Source organism: Macrosteles quadrilineatus, unplaced genomic scaffold (assembly GCF_028750875.1).
Source record: "Macrosteles quadrilineatus isolate MER2022 unplaced genomic scaffold, UCM_ALF_1.0 Scaffold_3__2_contigs__length_128488019, whole genome shotgun sequence".
Lineage (NCBI taxonomy): Eukaryota > Metazoa > Arthropoda > Insecta > Hemiptera > Cicadellidae > Macrosteles > Macrosteles quadrilineatus.
In genome coordinates this window covers 115946127-115967343 of record NW_026542596.1, presented here as the reverse complement: position 1 = coordinate 115967343, position 21217 = coordinate 115946127, and the positions used below count along the sequence as shown (strand labels likewise).

The 21217-nt window shown below is 33.8% G+C and overlaps 1 protein-coding gene across 5 annotated transcripts; it reads right to left on the bottom strand.

Moving 5' to 3' along the window:
• Window positions 1-444: 444 nt before the first annotated feature.
• On the bottom strand, window positions 445-12759 carry LOC128990241 (protein N-lysine methyltransferase METTL21D-like). 5 transcript variants are annotated; one of them, XM_054412542.1, is made up of 4 exons: window positions 12674-12759; window positions 12061-12328; window positions 1514-1706; window positions 445-887 (listed from the first exon to the last, which is right to left on the bottom strand). In XM_054412542.1, the coding sequence occupies exons 2-4, from the start codon at window positions 12288-12290 to the stop codon at window positions 663-665; spliced, it is 648 nt and encodes a 215-aa protein (XP_054268517.1). In that variant the 5' UTR covers window positions 12291-12328; window positions 12674-12759; the 3' UTR covers window positions 445-662. The 5 variants fall into 5 exon arrangements, with proteins under 5 accessions (XP_054268517.1, XP_054268518.1, XP_054268521.1 ...); XM_054412543.1 differs by having other exon boundaries at window positions 12061-12310; XM_054412546.1 differs by lacking the exon at window positions 12061-12328 and having other exon boundaries at window positions 12674-12750.
• Between the last annotated feature and the right edge of the window lie 8458 nt (window positions 12760-21217).

Here is a 21217-nt window from a genome sequence, read left to right as displayed (position 1 = left end):
CGGATAAAAATTACTCAAGTTATCGTGTTCACGGACACATATATATATAAATCTATATATATATATATATATCTATATATATATATATACATATATAAAATTTTGAACGAATGGTGTTTTTGGCCTCTGGGGACATCAAAATGAAAAAGTAAATCGGTCCCGGGCCTAAGTCTTACCATGAGACCTACGGTAATAGCTACTTCCCTATAGGGAAATTCGCTAACAGAGTAAAACACCACCTCATTAAGCACATATTTAACAACAGTTTCGCATGTATATTAGCCGTCCTATGATTTGGTCATAGGACAGAGAAATGGCCTGATCTTTTTGAAAATCCTAAAAAACCACCCCTCATCTACTTTGCACCTTATTCAGACCATGGGTCTACACTAGGCTATTTCTTTCAACTGATATTGTATGGCAAAAACACAAACTGGGTCTAAATCAAGTAAAAAAACATATTATATTTCAAATTAATCATCTCCAACAGAATACTATATAAATGTTATGTAACAAAATTGTTTATCATATAATAGGTTCATGAAAACAATTCAAACTCTCACATGTAAAACATAAATTAAATATGTCTGTTCTTATATCTAAGAAATAAAAAAATCACAGTTGTGTATGGACATGTCGCATAATATGCTGCTAATCACGATTTACAATTTCTTCTTTGCTCTAAAGATGACGATTTCGTCGGAAGAGTACAGAGAATGCTGGTCCTTGGTTGGGACTTTTTCACAGTCAAAATGTTTGTTGAACAGCTGGAGGAACATTTTCCAAGCTTGTTGCTGCTTTTCAGTGTCCCGTTCCTCCTGACAGAGGATAATTTCTGTGTTCTCCGATGACAGAGCGACCATCGTCTCTACCAGCGGTTCTACAGACTAACACAGATAAGTGTAACTAGGAGTAGTATAAATCAAATACAAGTGTTTAATACAAATTTTTATCACAATGCTTTGCTTTAAAGTAGGCTAGTTATATAGAAGAGTAGGAATACAACTAGAGTATTACTTAGAGTGGTAGGCCTACTAAGTTATCAACAGAAAACACCATTAGCATAGGTAATTAGGGAAAAACTAAAATAAAATATGTATCATTTCCCAAGATTTTCACGTTTCATTTACCGAGATTTTTCGCTTGACATGAAAAATTTGACGCTCAACCTAATTAAGTTAACTAAAGTAGTTTTATTTTCAAGAAATTTAAGTTTAACAAAGTGGTACTTTACTAAACTAGTGTACTGTACTTGTTTTTGATGGAATTTGGGGAGCTAGCTGGTCTAGTGGTAGAGCGCGGGACTTCGGTCCTTGAGGTCTCAGATTCAAATCGCCCCAAATTACCAATGTATTTTATTTGAATGAAATGCCCCAACCCCTAAACCTGAGGATATGTGAAAAACAATCCCGGGCTCATGCCTAGTGTCTTTGGACAGAAAAAATTTGAACGGAGTTCAAAGGTAGTTTCTGACCGCTATAGCATAGTTTAGAAAACACTTGATAAAACATACCTCGTTGTAGTACACACAATCGGCAGCTATCAGCAAGTCTGGCGGAGGGAAGTTCTGACCGTCTATTGAGCCCCATCTGAGTGGCTTAGCTTCTGCATTGCCTCCACACGGTTGCCATAATTTTCTGTTGTGCTCTATGTTGTTGGTCAAGTTATCCAGAACCTCGGGGAGGTCAGTCATTGTTACTTTTGCACTATAAAATAAATGCATGCTCTTTTGTAATATAATGCATAAATAGCTACTAATTCACAATTCAACTTAACATGGAGCTAAGTTGACTGGAACCTACCCTTTAACCCTCTTTAAGTGTAACAGATTCATCTTCTCATGTAATTGTGGATGAGAACCGATCAAAATACTGCAATTAAACTCAAATTTTATATAGGCCTAAACATGTGCCTTGCTATAACATCATTCATTCTGAATGGTTATTTTAGAACTCACAGTCTTAAATACTCAAGCTGGTTACAAGTGGTTGAAGAGCTTGTTTTCAAAACTGAATATTTCTGGTTCAATAAGAAACCCTGTTGATTGATTCTGGACTTAGATGCTATTAATCATTGGTCAAACAATTAATAATACTATCTCAAAAAACTAGTTGAAGTGGATATCTCAACCCTAGCCAAAATGGCAGATATTCAAAAATTTGATTTACTCTATGTACGGAAAGTAAATAAAAGAAACGTCTTAAAACACTTAAAACATATATTTATGCTTATACTATTACTCACAAGACGGTAAATATACAAAAAAAGATGGTAAGTGGTGATCAATTTTGATTGGAGACACTCAAATCATCATCAGACCCAATAGGCAAATGACAAGAATCTTGAATAGCATCCCCTTGAATAGCTACTCTATGTGAAAAAGTAAATTTCACAAATATAAAAACAAATCTGTATTTTAAAAATTGAAATAGATAGAAATATTCTGTTTGTGTAATTGATTGTTAACCCATATCGTCTTATTATTTACCAAAAATCTCAATACTGTATCACTGAAACGTTTAAAATAAAAATAATAAATTTGCCTATTTTTTAAGATGTTAGATGGTATTTTATAGCTGCAAATTATAATAAAATGCATAAGTATATATAATTATGTATTATATATGTATTGTAAAAAACACTAAGTTATTGTACATATTTATAAAAAATAGGTGAAATATACCTGTCTGAAAAAAATTAGACTATTTTATAAGTTTTTTATAGTATTTTATAGCTGAAAATAAATGTACAGGCCTATGTATACGTATGATTTTGGATGTTATATGTATATTTATATGTATTTAGGATGTGTTTACACTATTTTTTATACTTCTCACAAAATACATATACCTGTCTATATTACGTAAATATCAAATCCTTTAAGGAATCTTATATTTTAATGATCAAAATTTATATGTAAATACTAGCTGTTTGCCCATTCTACGTACGGGAATCTTGTAGTAAGTTGAAACCTAATATTCAGAACAGGAGTTGGTTTGCAAATTTAGTGTGCATTTTTCAGATATGCTGGCAAAACTAATACTGTACAGGAATACATACAAACCTTCGCAAATCTGACAGTTACAAAGCCAAAACGAATGCTTCGCAATTAAATGTCACCCGATCATGTTAGTCCATATTTTATATTTAATGATAAAAGAAATTGCTTTATAAGATCTATGGAGGCATAGCCCTAAGGTAGGCCTGTAATTGAAACCTGTAATTGAACTTTTCACACTGGTTAAAAGTAGTTAAAATACTACCTCAACCTCACTACTGCACACTTTATTCGGGTTGAAATTTTTATTAACAAAGGTGCTCTTGTCTTTTCCACGAAACACTGAGAAATAAAGACATTAATGCGTTAATAACCAACAGACATACACACACAAATACAGAATTGAATACACATTACGGATTAAGGATTAAGGATTACAACATTAAGGATTTGCTACGCTTTAACCAAAGTAAATTACAATCAAAATAATTATTTGCAAGTTTTTGTGGTGTCATCAACTTTTTTGATACCCGTTTTTAGCCCTAATCAAACTGTAAAATCCGTTGGCAAATATATAAATAAGTCAATAAATACATAGTCCACAAAACATTTATACGTTGACAACGCCAAGCTTTAAAATTCATGATGGTTTGCTAAAAAAATCGTTCACTAATTTTTTATTAATTTCATAGCATAAACTAACATTTTGGAGTCCAGACAGAAAACGCTAAAATTATACTGTAAGACATCAATTAAATTTAATAAGAAATAAGGTGCAGCACTAACGATAACTATAGTTGTAAATAGTGATGTGTTTGTACGCAAAAATGTTTCTCACTGCTACCAACGGTTCTAAGGAAAAGTAGCAGTACCAAAAACCAACGTTTACATTTAAGAAAAGAACTATAGTACTTACGACCAATTCAAACTGTCCTTCTAATAAAACTGTATTATCTATTATACTTATTTAATATGCAAGCAGATTTTTTGTGACAATTACTCCTCCGAAACTACTGAACCGATTGACATGTTTTTGGTGTCATTGGAAAGAGCGTAACGTGAAGTTTTGCAGGAAACTTTTTTTTGGGAAATAATTAGAGAGTGAGGCCCTGGGGCCCTTTAAAGTTTTGTATTTCTCCATAAGATTAACATGGGAAACAAACATTGTTATGAAACTCCAGCTGTTGTCAGAAATGCTGTTCTGCTATAGCTCTTTGTTTTGGGGAAAAATGTATCTGTATGTTGGAATAAAAAAAAAGTGATATGTTTACTCGTTTGGGCTGTGAATTCGTACCTTTGATGCCTTGCGCTGTCGGAGCACTACTCGTTGAGAGTGTGTACACTAACACCGGGGCTCTAGAATACAACGATAAACGTATTCTTTCAATGTTAAAGGATGTTAATAATTACGTGATGTTAAAGTATTCTAAAGCCCCGGTGTTAGTGTACAAACTCTCAACGAGTAGTGCTCCGACAGCGCAAGGCATCAAAGGTACAAATTCACAGCCCAAACGAGTTAACATATCGCATTTTTTTTTATTCCAACATACAGATACATTTTTCCCAAAAACAAACAGCTATTTTTAAATTTTTTAATTTTTTTTTTAATTTTTTTTTTAATTTTTTTTTAAATTTATAAAAAATAAAAAATAATTTTTTTTTTTAAATTTTTAATTTTAAATAGCTAGTGATTATTATCTTATTTTTCCACACCTGAATGCAAATTTTGGTGAGAATCGCATTACCCATTCTCCCTGTGAACTGGTACCAAAGATTAAAAATTTACTACTTTCAAGCTCCATATCTCGCTTAGTATTCAAAATAAAAAATTTTTTCTTATATATTTGTATCTCTAATTTTTAGTACAACTAAACAATAACAAAAAATCAGACATGAAAATTTGCGACCAAACACCCTTAATTTAACTAGATAACCCGTTGCTCGAAATCAAGCAAAACTGAAGCTTGTATTAAAAAAATCAACAAAAACATAAACGGCAAGCAAGACTTTTATCGAGTCACTCTAAAATAATTTATATCACTGATTATAGAAATATAAAATATTATGATGTAAAAAATATAAAAGTAATCTACAATATTTAAATTTACATTCACTCTCATACTGCTTTGGTTATCTCTTATGTATAGTAGGCGGGTGCACTCTATGAGCACGTAGATGACAACCACACACTGTAAAGTGAGCTTTTGACCTAATGTAGCTCAATTCCTCTCTTGACGCCAACCATCGCTACTCTTATTCTAGCATTGTTAAATTATTTCTTTGATGTGTTCTGTTTTAGGCGAGTTTAAATTAGGGGCCCCAACCCAAGTCTCCGGTTGGGAACGTAAGAGTTAAGCAAGTGGATTTAACGACAGATCTAGAATGGATACACCTTTAACATTATTAGTCTTGGAAAAAACTATTGGCCAGGTGGTGCTTTGTTTTCAGCTTTAAAAATTGCTGCGACACCTACACAGGTAGCACCATTGTACCGAGGGAAGTCACTTCTTCTGTCTCTTATTATGTACATAAGAATCTCACTTGACTCCTCGGAGCTCTCGTCCCTAAATAATGTCTGCCACAGTCTTCAAAGATTTCCATAGGTGTTTGGCATTATGACCCTATTTTCCGCATATTTTTTCATTGAAATTTTTGTTTGAATTTTGCTTAATTCTCCTTTGGGTTCTAGTGACATTGTCGTACTTACTTATATATCTGTGCGTATTCAGGATCATCATCTTCTTGAGGAATTAGAGGACCCACTCGGTGGTAAAACATGTCACCGATCTTAAAATTGTAGATCCCCAATGGAACTGTCTCATCTTAATGAGCTTCAAAGCTGAGCATGATAAAGGCAGAATTGAATTGACGAACTTTATACAAATAATTTCTGGATATAAGTCTCACAGTCCTATTTTCAGATTGGGCGTTTCCAATAAGAATCTGAAGATACCTTCAGGTGAATTGCATAAATGAGGTAATCGAACCTTTCATTTATGGAAACAAAGAGTAAAAACTTAACTGTCTCGGGCAGCATTTTCTTGCTTAAAAATAAGTAAGCCACTACAATGTAAACATTTAACGTTCATTTGTCCGAGATTGGACTATCACAACGGTGGTACTACCACTATGTACCCATCAAATGTTCAATTGAGAGGTTGATGCAAGCGGTCATGTTCGCGTTCCCTCCAGCCACTCACAGTTCTTCGTCGTAGCCTACTGGCGGCATCTATATATTAATACGCAAGCATTTTTCTTTTGATTTTAAATTGAAATTAATAAGAAAGTTAACCAAACGACAGAAAACACTATAAAGGAATTGGAATTTTGATACACATTGTAAATCACATGACAATATGGCAATGTAACGGATAACTGCCCTGTGAATAATTACTTTTAAACATTCAATTCATCACATCGAACTGTAACTACATGATAATCAGTAAAATACTATGTAAGGTAAATCAATTTAACCATAGACAAAAAGAATTAAATATTTATCAAATATTTATTCTTAAACACTTTGTTGTCTAGCATTGATAGAAAACTCTTCATTATGAACCAGACTTAGTTAACAGATTAAAACAAAATATAAATTCCAGCTTTGCTCTGGAAGTTTTCAGTCCTGCAGTCTGTGGTTAACCTTAAAAACTATTTCAAACTACGTCCATATGTTATTTGTAAACAAAGGGAAATGAGTTTGATCAAATGTCAACAGATAGCGCCGCCTTCCAAATTTTAGCCCTTAAGTGTATTTAAGTGATGCCCTTTCTTAATAATCTGAGACGTATTTGCACATCTACATGAAAATACCTTTAATTTGACACCCCAAACGTTAAAATCCGTCAAGCCGTTATCGAGTTATGACTGTGAAAAGAAACCTGCTTGCGTATTAATATATAGATTTGTTTACAAGGAGAATTGTTTCTTGGTGCCATGTGGTCAATGAGTTATACTTTTGCATAGGCCTATATTTTAAATTATATACACTATATAAAATGATGGTACTGTAATACATTAAGAGATATTCATTTAAATAATCAATAGGTACGATTGAGCCTTTGCCTATATGTTTCCTGGTAAGTGTGTTGTAACTGTTCCTTAAAGTATAGGCCTATTATAGTAGGTATCTTAAAGTAAAACCAAATTATTCTTTTCTGCATTCTCACCCCGTAGCGAAGCACGGGCAGAGCAACTAGTAGGTGTTAATCCATTGGCAAATATATAAATAAATAAATACACAGGCCACAAAACATGTAACTTAACATGTTAAGTTAACAACGTAAAGCTATAAAACTCAATATGGTTTGCTAAAAAAAACTTTCACTTGATTTGGTGCAGTCCCGGTACCAAAGTTATTAATCTCCCTTGGTTTTATTTTTTTTTTATGTTTTTGAAAATCAAAGTTATTTCCCATTAATAGCATTATTTGTAAGCAACTTTTAATGTTAACAGTTTGAAGAATCCACCTTTATCCAAACAAAGGTTTCTTATTTAAAAGATTACGTAATCTCTAAACGATAATCGGTACATATATATAGCAAACATTCGGGGGAAATGTGACAAAAATGCACAAATCTGGGGGTTTTGGACGATTGGAGTTTTACTTCCTAAGTAGGAAAAGTACCGATATCGTTGTCGAAATGTTAGCAAGTAGAAACCAAAAGTGACACATTGGAAAAGATGTTTCTAAAGCTACATCTGTAACTTAAACCTCTGTTACGATCACAGCGAAATCAGAAAGATCTTCCAAGATCGCAACAACATCCACGATCACCCACTGCAGTTGTGATTTTTTACTTTGTACTTTACACAACTGTCATTGAAGCGCCGTCAATAAGTGTAAACCTTTTTTGTAAGCTATTGGAGACGATGATTAAGAACATGTAAGTTTCCCAGCACTAATACAACACAGATTCACGGTATTTTCCCCGGTTATCAAAACTCAAGAACAATCGTTGCACTTGCGATTAATTAAACCGGTTAAGTAAGGCACAACGTTTTTAATCTCACTTGGTTTGGATCAGTGGCGTTGCTTGGTTAAATTCCAGGGGGGGGGGGAGAGAAGCCTCAAATTTCCCAACTGCTTAACATAGATTTCCCAACTTTTTTTTTAGAAATCAATTTCTGTACTATTTTTAAAAATCTTCAAATTATACTACACAGCAGTCACACTTAATTCAGTATTAATAAACTTGCATTAACAAAACGTACCTAGTTTTACATATATACAAAATTACTTAATTTCTAAAACTTCTACCAATTCATAATGAAATTTTATGACTCCAAAAAACTTGAACAAGTAATGTTTCAAATCCAAAAAACTTTACAAACCATTGTGGTAGCAGACGTAGCAGCGTAAAATTTTAGGGATATAAAATAAGCCTAGTACAAATTAATATAGAATAGTAGTTTACGCAACGATTGCGTTAAGTGAGTCTTTACGACACAAGTAGAAAATTTAAGTAAAACTTCTACGAGTGTCGTAAAGACTATTAACGCGAGTTACGTACACTACTTTACCTACGACCGTTTTTTAATTGCTATCAATCTGGATTTAATTACTAACAATCACTACTGATAACTTTTTAGAGAGGTTATGTTTTCGTGTATTGTCATTGCCACTGAAAGTGATGCAACGACTTGTTGTATAATCAGCTGATTTCCTGTAATTACGTGTTTGTTAAACTTCGTTAAATATTACATTGCTAGCAGCATTCTTACCATAAATAATATTGTATCAGGTACAATTCGGCAAATATTTCATTTATTTTTGGACTTCCACAAACTTAATTAAGAATACGCGAGTATCAACATGAACAAGTCGGATCAACAATTAAATTGGTCAACTGAACAGCTGATATGAAAAAAAACTATGCTGATATGAAATGAAACTATGCTGATATTAAAGTAAACAGCTGTAAAGTGAAACTTTTCAATTCTAAGAACTAAACTGAAATGGCTACTTTAAAAAACGGTCGTAGGTAAAAAATATTTTATTACAAAATAATAAAATTAAAATACTTTTAAAAGTTAAGATCAACATTTTAACTTTCATAAAACTTACAACTAGGGTACCAGTAGGCTTAAACAAGTTTGTAATGATGAAATATTAATACCGGTAGGCTATCAGTGCTGTGAATAATATTATTCTAGTCTAGAAAAGAATAAAGGGTCAACCGGGGCTAATATGAACACACCAAAATATTGGGGCTAATATGAACAATGACTTAAAAAGTCATTTATCTGGGATTTTTAATCATGAAAAAAATATAATTAGAAAGGAAATTTATTGTATTTTTTGTGTCCATAATAAGAAAACTTCAAATTTGACTTTTAGGTACTTTAAAAAAATACTTTGTTAAAACACTTTTTTTCCGCCCAAAAAACTTTTCTGCGCAAAAGTGAAAACTTTTGTTATAGGTAACAATTTTTACATTGGTTGTAGGAATAATCTTAAGCCTGAATTTGGTTAAATAAGAATTGGGGATTATTTTTCTTTTCCCAAAGTTAAAATATATTAATAACAGCCAAAGCTATAAGCTTTCAAAGTTGGGGGGCTAATGTGAACAGTGAATGGGGGCTATTGTGAACAGTGACATGGGGCTATTATGAACAACAATATACATACAATATACATACAATAGACATAAGTATGTCTTCGACAAAATTGTCGACGTTTTTGAGGCGTAAGTTCCTCAATAAACTTCTTTGAAGGCCTTACAGTGATAAAACAGTTTTAATTTTACAAAGACAACAGTTAAGGTGTTGAATAGGCCTAGCCCACATTTTTATATTTACCTAATAGGCCTAAAAGTGCAATAAACTGTCATTTGCCTAAACGAACAATTTGCATTGTCTTAAATTATTGTTTTTTTAAGTGCTTTAAACAATTTGTATGTAGAAGAAATTTTTAATAAATACTCAGGTATGTTGACAGATAATTTTTTTCTTGTTTATATCTTATTATTAGCCCTGTATAATATTTATAAATGGTTTTAAAAAAAAAGGGTTACCGTAGGGCGACCCGCGGCTCTCCAAAGATACCTTCATATCTCAAAAACTATTTAAGATAAAATATTGAGACTTATTGCAACTGGTAGACTAGACCCTAGGCTTGTTCACAACAGCCCCCACATATGCCTAGTGTTGTAAATAACAGAGTTATTAAGAGTGTTCACATTAGCCCCATGGGCTGTTCACATTAGCCCCTTTTAGCGGGGCTAATGTGAACAGTGGTTTTTAATTTTTTTTTTAATAATGGTTACATTTATGGTTTTTGTTAGTAAATTAATAGATTCAGCTAAAAGAGCTGTATACACTACTATTTTTTCTTTTCTTCTGTCATTTACCATTTTTGAGTTAATGTCAAAAGTTTACTTTTTTTGTTCATATTAGCCCCGGTTGACCCAACCTAAAATAAGACTCGCATAAAATAAAACCGTTCAACTTGGTTGATAATAAACTTATACATACAATAAAAATTTTAACCTTCATCTTCATCTAACTAGGACTTAGACAAAAATCAAACGAGTGAAAGTCAAACATCAAATTTTAGGTTATGTTTTTTTCACGTAGATCTGTTTCAGAGTGATTACTGATTAGTTGATTAATTTTTGTAAATCCTTATAGGAATGATAAATAACTTGTGTAGATTTTTTAAATATATTCAGAGAATAAATATTTCATTTAGGTTATTAAAAAATAAGAGTTTTAAAGGTAATTACCGATACACAAAAACTATCTTTAATGTTATTTTTATCTGCTTATTAGCAAGTACTCCGGTCAGTTAGCCTGCTCCAAATACCACAAAAAAGGTATAAAATATATTTCATGTGACTGACGTGAAAAATATTTTTGAATTTCTTGTAAACACTAACAGACAACATAATTAAACTGAAGATCACCATCGCTGAATGATTCGTCTGCGAGAATCATTCAGAATCATCAACACAACAACACAGGACAGGATCAAGGTAGCCAACATACGTCCAATAAGGAACAAAATTTGGACGGAACCACAGAATGGACAAACAGACAGAAATTGAGATAAGACTCGTTTCGGCTTTCTTAGGCTATGAAACGTAAAAATAACCAAAAACTGCATGATTCTAAGCAATGTACAGACAAAACTGTAATTTTATTTATATAGATAAATGTTTGGAATACCCGCCATTTTGGCTAGGGGTGAGATATTTACCTCAGGTTTACGTATTAATTTCTTTTGACAAGCCCTTCAAACACTCAATAGGGGTTGCTAATTTGAAAAAAATAAGTCACCACCTACGCTGTTAGTGTGGTTTCAAACAATTATTTTTGAGTAAAAAATTACAGAACCTTTGTTTAGAATCAATGCTACAAACAAAATATTTCTATCCATTTCGGTTTTAAAAATACAGATTTGTTTCAATACTTAATTTACACACTGTATATAGACTACATATTATATAGGTACTATATAATTAGAAAGAATTTTGTTTTGCCTCCTGAGACATTTAAATGAAAAAATAAATTGGTCCTGGGTCTAGCTTTTACCGTGCCACCTACTGTAATAGCTACTTCCCTAAAGGGAAATTCGCTAAATGAGAGGATTTTGACCGTTTCCTTACAAAAACGTAAAAATGCCAATGCCTACAAAAGTGCAAGGAATAACTTAAGTTAGGCCTATGTACTTGAGTTAACTTAAGTTATAATGGCAGAAAAATATGTCCATACTTCCTTTGGCACTATTATATATACGGTTTTCACTGTAGGCCTATAGTTAAAACCCGTACTGGTTTAATTTTGAATACTTATTTTATCAACTTTCATGATGATGAGGTGACACTAGGCCTATATAACAAGGGGAACATTGAACTTTACTCATTGAGCTAAAACAGTCCCAACCAGCCCGCATACGCCTATATACAGAAGCTCCCATGTAAGCCTACGTCTGTAACTCATCTCAACGAGAAACTGTGATAGCGATAGTGTGCTGCTATAGGCTCCCATAATTATACTTTAGAACCTTATGAAGATAAGATACAGGTTAATATCTAACCTGTATTTAGTAGGCTACTTACCCAAAACAAGATGCCACTAATCCTGCACATCCTAATCCAGCTCCCAATTCTATCACATTTTTGTTTTTGAGATAGTCACAGTCAGTTTTACACAAAATTTCAATATATTTTGATAGGACTATCGCGGCATCCCAAATCACACAGCTAACATCACCAACCTCCTTTTGTTGCATTTCAAGTGTTTTATTGAGTGACTCAATTTCGAAATTTCTAACAAATGTTTGTGACATGTTTGTTAAAAACTTGAAAACTGAAAAGTTCAAACCATCTGAAAACATGGTACTTACGTATTATACGGAGGCCACTTATTTTACAGCGCGCTGCGGCGGTTGGGTTAAGTTGGGTTATCATAAATAAATATGTTTGTAGAACTTTCCTAGTTTCGTTATGAATCGAACTATACGAGATGAGTCATAAAAACTTATGATAACCCAACCTAACCTAACCGCCGCAGCGCGCTGTAAAATAAGTGGCCTCCGTATAATACGTAAGTACCGAAAAGATTTGTTCAAATTGTTTCTGGGTAACAGAAAATCAACGAGAGAATAAATTATTACTTATTACCTAGTTTTTAGCTAGAATTACAATAGTTATTAGTTATAGGTTAACCAACCAAGTTTGTCGTTTTGTCTGGTTTATGATGTGGATGTGTTATGTTTTTGTTTACTTTACTTTTATTTACACCGTCGTGAATACTCGACGTTCTGTACTCTGTACCCACGGGCATCTCACTCAGCTTGCGTGAATTCGGAATCAAATATTGCGATGCGAGTGAACTCGACGTTCTGTACCCACGAGCACCTTCGCCTCCACAGAGCTCTTGGAACACTTTCCGAGGTAACTGTTACTTCCTGTGTATTAGCTTCTCACAGCTATCCGCTGTAACTGTTATTATTCCATGAATTTAAGTTGTGGTTACAGTTGACAGCGACAGCAGCAGCTGTACCAATTTGAAGTACGTCTACGCCTACGTGATTAAATAATAAATTCAACTTTGGACAATGTAACTACGAAAATGGTTATTTTTATTGGGGAAAATAAAAATAGTAAATAGATCTATGAATATGTAAAATGTTTTATGCTAGAAATTATGTTTACATCACAGTGTTTTAGGCGAATTTCCCAATAGGGGAGTAAGTTAGCTATGTAGGTGGCACGGTAAGACCTAGACCCGGGACCGATTTCCTTTTTCATTTTGATGTCCCCAGAGGCCAAAAACACCAATTTTGATGACATTTCGGTTTGAAGTTGTAAAGGTGGGATAAACTTAAATGAGTTTACTAACCAGCATGATCGGATCATGGGAACGGGCTTTTATGGGATAAAAGTTTTTCTGATTTTTGACCCACAAAATAAAAAATTCCCAATTTCTCTCTAGACCCTTTTAAAGAGCTTAAAAAAAATAAATAATTTACTTAGTAGCCTACATATATCAAAGTTTTTTTGTACGGATAATGGTAACGGATAACATTCAAAAAATTGTAAACTTCCTGATTTTCTTCCTTGTTCACATGGGAAACTATATTCCCATGTGATTCTTATGGAGAATATTTTAAACTGTTGTTTGCTTGTTTATGGACATATTTTAATCAAACTTGGCAATTTCTTTTTTGTTTTATACTAAGCTAAGTGTAGTGGCACCACACTATTAATATTTTACTAAAAAACACACTTTATTAGTTTCCTTGTAGCATCAAACCTAAGTACTCGAACCTAATGTTATAGATTTGATATACATTTTTTTTTTTTTTTTTTTTTTGTAGGAAGGTGTGAATGCATTTACGCACACCCTTGCTCCTGCAAGGGTAGTGTGGGACTAACAGAAACAGACTACCCACTAAACACACCTCCCCCCTCCCTCTAAGATGGCTGGGGAGGGCGGTCACAGCGTAGCAGGATTTGGTCATGATTTTCCGCAGCCTTTTTCTGTGAACAAGAGAAATTTTACAAACAAATTCTTTCTTAAGCATTAAGAACAGTCAGTAATTGTTTACCTAGACTTTATCCTTTGCAATTTTTTCCTTTGAAACATATAAAATTATTTTTTTATAAAGATAGAAGACCAGAAAATATTTGTGAAGCAAGAGGTAATGAAATGGGGTTTTCTTTTCTTTTAGGCATTGTACAAATGCAGTGGGCATCGTCAATATATACAACTTAGCCTAAGGAAAACCATGCAAACAAAGCACTCAAAATAGGTCTGCCTCACTAATTGGAGATATAAACAATCAGGTCGCTAGGGCCTATCGTATTTTTTGAAGGAAATAATAATAAAGAAATTTGTCTATTGTCTATGTCACTTTTAAGCGTATTTCTAAGTAAAAGATAAAAGAGACATGTAGGGATAAAAGAGTGTCAGAAAAAGTAATATTGGGGTGAGGGGATGGTATAAAAACGGAAAGTAAATAAAAGATACATCTAATAACACTTATAACATATATTTACACTTATACTGTTAACTCACAAGACGGTAGATATACTGTACATAAAAGATGGTACGGTAAGTGCCGATCCATCTTTTATGTATATTTACCATCTTGTGAGTTAACAGTATAAGGGTAAATATATGTTTTAAGTGTTATTAAACGTAACTTTTATTTACTTTCCATAAATTTAATAACACGTACAAAGCTGATCAAGAAGTTATTTAGTATAACATCCAAAAAAATTACATAATACAAGATCGGGTAAAGGGTGGGAGTAGCCAGGTAACAAGGTAGGTAAATAAATTAACGTTAGGTTAGATTATTGTTTATGTAAAAAATAACCTAGCCTACAACATAACATTACCTTATGTGGTCGTTATCACCTCTACGACAGAAGAGCACCTCTTTAATCTCAAATGCTTTTCCGAAGAAATTATTTAATCGTAATATATTCTTAGAAATTTGTTTTGAGTGAAATATATCTTCCTAGGAAAAAATTGCAGGTCTAGGCAAACAATTAACGAACAGTCATAAGGCATTCCCGCCAGGATTCTCCATATCCTTCTGTAAACAAGATAGAGGAATTTCACATATATACATAAATTTCTTAAGCATTAAGAACAATCAACTAAAATAAAGAATACATGCATAAACTAGGCTCTACCACCTAATTTGAAAACTCAGCTAGGCATACATTCTTATCTATCGTTTCAAACTTTGAAACAAATTCCACTTCAACGCTTCCATTTATCATCGAAGTAGTAGCTTTCATTTTTGCAGGGCAGTAACTATTTATTTTCTTTGTTCCCTGAATTTTCATGGATCGTTTACGCTGACACTCAGAAGACAAGTGCGTTCGGTAATTACCCGAACGATGACACTGATAGTATGTCACTTTCTTGTCTTTACTTCGGTAGCTACCCCTCCTGTTGATGAACAGAGATTTTTCACTTTCTTCATGACACTTCTTCCACTTTAAAAATTCATCTTCACTAGTAAATGTAATTTTCTCTGATTCAACATTGATCTGTTTAGAAAGTAAGTGTTCATTTAAATTGGCTGTCTTACCAAGGTCTGAACTACATATCGCACACTGAACAGTTTGTGAACAATTGGGGTTTCCATCATTAGGGCTGTATCCGTTGTGAACATTATCATAATGTCTCTTCAGAGAAAACCTTTTAGTGAATGTCTTATCACACAGTTCACACTTTAAATTGGCTGTCTTACCAAGGTCTGAACTACATATCGCACACTGAACAGTTTGTGAACAATTGGGGTTTCCATCATTAGGGCTGTATCCGTTGTGAACATTATCATAATGTCTCTTCAGAGAAAACCTTTTAGTGAATGTCTTATCACACAGTTCACACACATGAGACGTCATTCTAAGTTATTAAAACTGAATCACTCAAAAGTTCATAACAAACTACTTACACTTAAAACTTCACAACAAAAATTCTACACACACATTCGACATTCCAGTTGACATTTAGAACCTAACTTAGGCCTACTCTTATAAATAGATAAGTTATTAATTTAACTATTTCAAAGGCAATAACTTCGACCTAAACTCAACTGAAAGGCCCAACTTACTTAAAATAAATCTAGACCTACCACTACAAAAACTGCAATCTAACAAATTCACACACAAACACAACTCAACCTAACCCTCTTTCTTGAGGAATCCGAAAAATATAGGTTAAGTGAACACTTAAAACTTAATAAATAATTCATGCACGTAAAACATTTAATTGTCAATACCTAATAACAAATCAGCTTCAGCACACTCACAGCACTTTAATTTTCATAATCATAAAACACCTTTTCAAGCAGCTCAAGTCAAAAGTAAATAAACAGTAAAGAATAAACACCTTTTCCTTTACAAAACCAAAACCACAATGCACTGCACAGTTTGACAGTTTGCTTGCAACTGCTGCAACTGTTGAATGAAACAACTATCTAATCAGGACCAATACAGAGTTACAGTGAAGCTATTACACAAATAGCTGTTATCCCAGGAACTGTTCCAAGGACTACTGTGCATGTGGAAGAGGAGGTGCTCGTGGGTACAGAACGTCGAGTATGCGAGTGATGCGACTCACTGTCGTGAAGTTAGCGGCTCTTTTCATCGCCGCTTTTTCGGATTGTAATAGATATGGGTTGGTACGCCTGCGGGCGCCACAAACGTGTTTTGTAGGGATGTCGGAAAAACAATTCAATGACAATACGGTTCGAAATGATGTTTTTACATTTATATAATGTCAATTATACCTTGATAAAACGTGTATACACGTTAAAACTAATAAATTGGCGTATTTTAAAAGGTATATTTGAGACCGTACTGTACATTATACGTAGCTATGGCTTAAAATAACGCGATCAATTAAAACTCCGAACATAAAAAAGTGCATAATCTTTTTCCTAAGCCCATCACAACAACTTTGAGCTATTCTAATTGTAATATACAATGTGTAGAATACTCAGTATAAATATGATTGAGGCAGTCCAGTAAATTACGAAGCTATGAGGCAAAATCTATATGGTTGATAGGAATTTGCGTCAGGAAAAAGTGCACAATCTTTTTCCTATGCCCATCACATCAAATTTGAGGTATTCCAATGGTAATATACAATGTGTAGAATAATCAGTATGAGTATGATTGAGGCAGTCCCCTAAATTACCAAGTTATATGGCAAAATGTATATGGTTGATAGGAACTTGCATCAGGAAAAAGTGCACAATGTTGACCCTAAGCCCATCACATCAAATTTGAGGTATTCTAATGGTAATATACAATGTGTAGAATAATCAGTATGAGTATGATTAAGGCAGTCCCCTAAATTACCAAGTTATATGGCAAAATGTATATGGTTGATAGGAACTCGCATCAGGAAAAAGTGCACAATCTTTTTCCTAAGTCAATCACATCAACTTTGATGAATTTCTAATGGTAATATACAATGTGTAGAATACTCAGTATAAATATGATTGAGGCAGTCCAGTAAATTACGAAGCTATAAGGCAAAATCTATATGGTTGATAGGAATTTTCGTCAGGAAAAAGTGCACAATCTTTTTTCTGTATTCTAATGGTAAGATACAATGTGTAGAATACTCAGTATAAATATGATTGAGGCAGTCCAGTAAATTACGAAGCTATAAGGCAAAATGTATATGTTTGATAGGAACTCGCATCAGGAAAAAGTGCACAATGTTGACCCTAAGCCCATCACATCAAATTTGAGGTATTCTAATGGTAATATACAATGTGTAGAATAATCAGTATGAGTATGATTGAGGCAGTCCCCTTAATTACGAAGTTATATGGCAAAATCTATATGGTAGATAGGAATTTGCGTCAGGAAAAGGTGCACAATCTTTTTCCTAAGCCCATCACATCAAATTTGAGGTATTCTAATGGCAATATACAATGTGTAGAATAATCAGTATGAGTATGATTGAGGCAGTCCCCTAAATTACCATGTTATATGGCAAAATCTATATGGTTGATAGGAACTCGCATCAGGAAAAAGTGCACAATCTTTTTCCTAAGTCCATCACATCAACTTTGATGTCTTCTAATGGTAATATACAATGTGTAGAATACTCAGTATAAATATGATTGAGGCAGTCCAGTAAATTACGAAGCTATAAGGCAAAATGTATATGTTTGATAGGAACTCGCATCAGGAAAAAGTGCACAATGTTGACCCTAAGCCCATCACATCAAATTTTAGGTATTCTAATGGTAATATACAATATTGTGTAGAATAATCAGTATGAGTATGATTGAGGCAGTCCCCTTAATTACGAAGTTATATGGCAAAATCTATATGGTTGATAGGAATTTGCGTCAGGAAAAAGTGCACAATCTTTTTCCTAAGTCCATTACATCAACTTTGAGCAATTATCATTGTAATATACAGCGAGTACAATAATCAGTATGATTATGATTGAGGCAGTCCTGTAAATTACGAAGCTATAAGGCCAAATCTATATGGTTGATAGGAATTCATGTCAGGAAAAGTGCAGAATGTTGACCCTAAACCCATCACATCAAATTTGAGCTATTATAATGGTAATATACAATGTGTAGAATAATCAGTCTTGTGTAGAATAATCAATATCTTGTGAGAAGAGTTTTCCGCTTAGCGCCATCCTTAGGGTGGAGCGCAAGTATCGGTGTTTTCCCCCTGGCTGAATTTTTATTTCAGGATTAGTGTTGCCTACAGTATTATTTTGAGGCTTCTGATTGGTTGAGGGAACATCATTACCGCAACGATAAGGTTGATGCCAACGGCCTCGGTGATGTAGTGGATAGAGTGCTGGGCTGATAATCAGAAGGACACGGGTTCGAATCCCACCCGTAGCGCTATTTTTTTGTATTGGATTTTTTTCATTATCAACAAGTTTGGTTGGTTTGGTTAGGTTATGACGGTTTAATTTTATAATTAAAACATTATGAAATTGAATTTGACCCATTTATAGTTTTATTTAATGAACAGAAATATTTTTTTCGGTTAAACCTTCATTTGATTTTTCATTTTTAGCAAGTCTAGTTAGTTTGGTTGGGTTATGATAGTTTAATTTTATAATAAAAAAAATTATAAAATAGGATTTGAGGCATTTATAATTTTATTTTATGAACATAACTATTTTTTCGATTAATAAACCTTCATTAGATTTTTTCATTGTCAGCACGTTTGGTTGATTTGGTTAGGTTATGACGGTTTAATTTCATAATAAAAAAGTATAAAATTGAATTTGAGTTATTTATAATTTTATTCTATGAACAAAAATAATTTTTCAATTGCTAAAACTACGTTATAGTCAATCAGAAGCCTCCTAAATGACACTGTTGGCAAAATTAATCCTGAAAAACTAATTGTGCTTCCCCCTGGGGCCAATTTCATAATAAACTACAATTTACAAGCTTGAGGAGTATGTTTTATCTATGTTACAAGTTACAACTTGTAACTTGTAATTTCCATAAGATTTGCATTAGGCGATCAGCTGATTTAGTAATAATATTAGTTTGTACTTTATTATGAAACTAGCTGTACCCGCGGGCTTTGCCCCGTTTAACTTCATAAGTGAGCTCGTTCGCATGGCTCAATCACGTCCTGGTTGAAGTTCGTTCGCTACGCTCACTCACTTTTAGGTTGGAGCTCGTTTGCTGCGCTCACTTACCTTCAGGTTAGCTCATTTACTACGCTAACTCGCCTCCAGGTTGAAGTTCGTTCGCTACGCTCACTCACCTTTTGGTTGCAAATTAGCTGTTGTCATAAATGTAAAAGAAATAATAGTGCTGCACCCTGTTGGTGATCCTTGTAACTTTAATGCTATTAAACATCATAGAACAGAACCAACTTAACAGAAACAGCTGTTAAGATTCATTAATTCCATTTAAATATGAGTAAATATGAGGGTTAACATGGGAAACTCCAGAGCCACCGGGACGGAGCCCGAGAGTCCGATCAGAATAAAAACAGCTTGGTTTTCCTATTTAATGCCTAAAGAATCAGTGTACCAAATTTCAGCCTCCTAGGTAAATGGGAAGTAAGAGAATTAGTAATGAGTGAGTGAGTGAGTCAGTCAGTCAGTCAGTCAGTGAGGGCTTTGCCTTTTATATATATAGATAGGCCCCTGGTCACAGAAAACATGTTTTCTGTGCTCTGGTATACGTATTTACCCAGTTTTATAAAGTAAAACTAGTATCGTCAGCAAAGAGCACACGATATCCATACCACCCCAGATCGTTAACAGCAATCAGGAACCAAGCAAAGCCCCCCTGACCCCTGCCCCTGCCCTGGGCCTGAGGGGACTCGTGTAGAACCCGTAGAACCGTTCAGTGGATTTCGTACCCTTCAGGTCAACCACTAATTAATTGTCTCATGTAGCTTAGGATGGTGCTGTTGGGATCCCTTCAAGTAGGTAACCTTTCAAACTGGTGAAGGGACCTACCTGCCCGATATTGAAATCGGTCAGGTTGGTTACTTTTCAATTTGGTGAGGTAATGAACGCCCTCTTGCTCTTGTGGTGGGGGCATCGACTGCTCTCATTGGCTGCAAGGTTTCTGGGGGAGGGAGTAGTTGTTATGGGGTGAACAGTGCTGCCAACCCAAAAGTCTGGAGCAATAAACATTCCCATACAAGGGTAATGTGGGTAATTCCAATATTTACGGCTACAAAGTAGGCAGTATAAATGCCGAAGGAAATATATGTATAAAATATCTAGTTAGAACTTTTCATAGGTGAAATACTGTAAATAACAAAATACGATATTAAGTCCATCATCTTGCGAACCTGTTTCTCTCCATGCCCCTGGGTCACTGCTAGGCTACTTTCTCTTGTAACTAAATCTACAGTATTAACGGGTCAGATTTTAACTAGCTGTTGCCGTTGGCATCACCCGACATACTTTTTCGTCTTTTATTCTTTACTATAAGCCTGCTGAAGTTGTCACTGACTTCGCTACGGAACGGAACTACCCTCTCTGGAACAACCTAATGATGTTTTTACCAAAAATACTAAAGTATTCATATCTTCTTTCATTCATAATCATACTACAAGCCAAATTTTCCAATGGTACAGTTAGTTTTCTCTAACTTTATTGAAAAGTATTTCAGATAGTCTAAAGTAGGATTAAAAGTAACACAAAAACATTGTTTTATTTAGTGATATACTGTATATATGATGTTCCCCGTTACTGTCTCGGCATGCTCTTGAT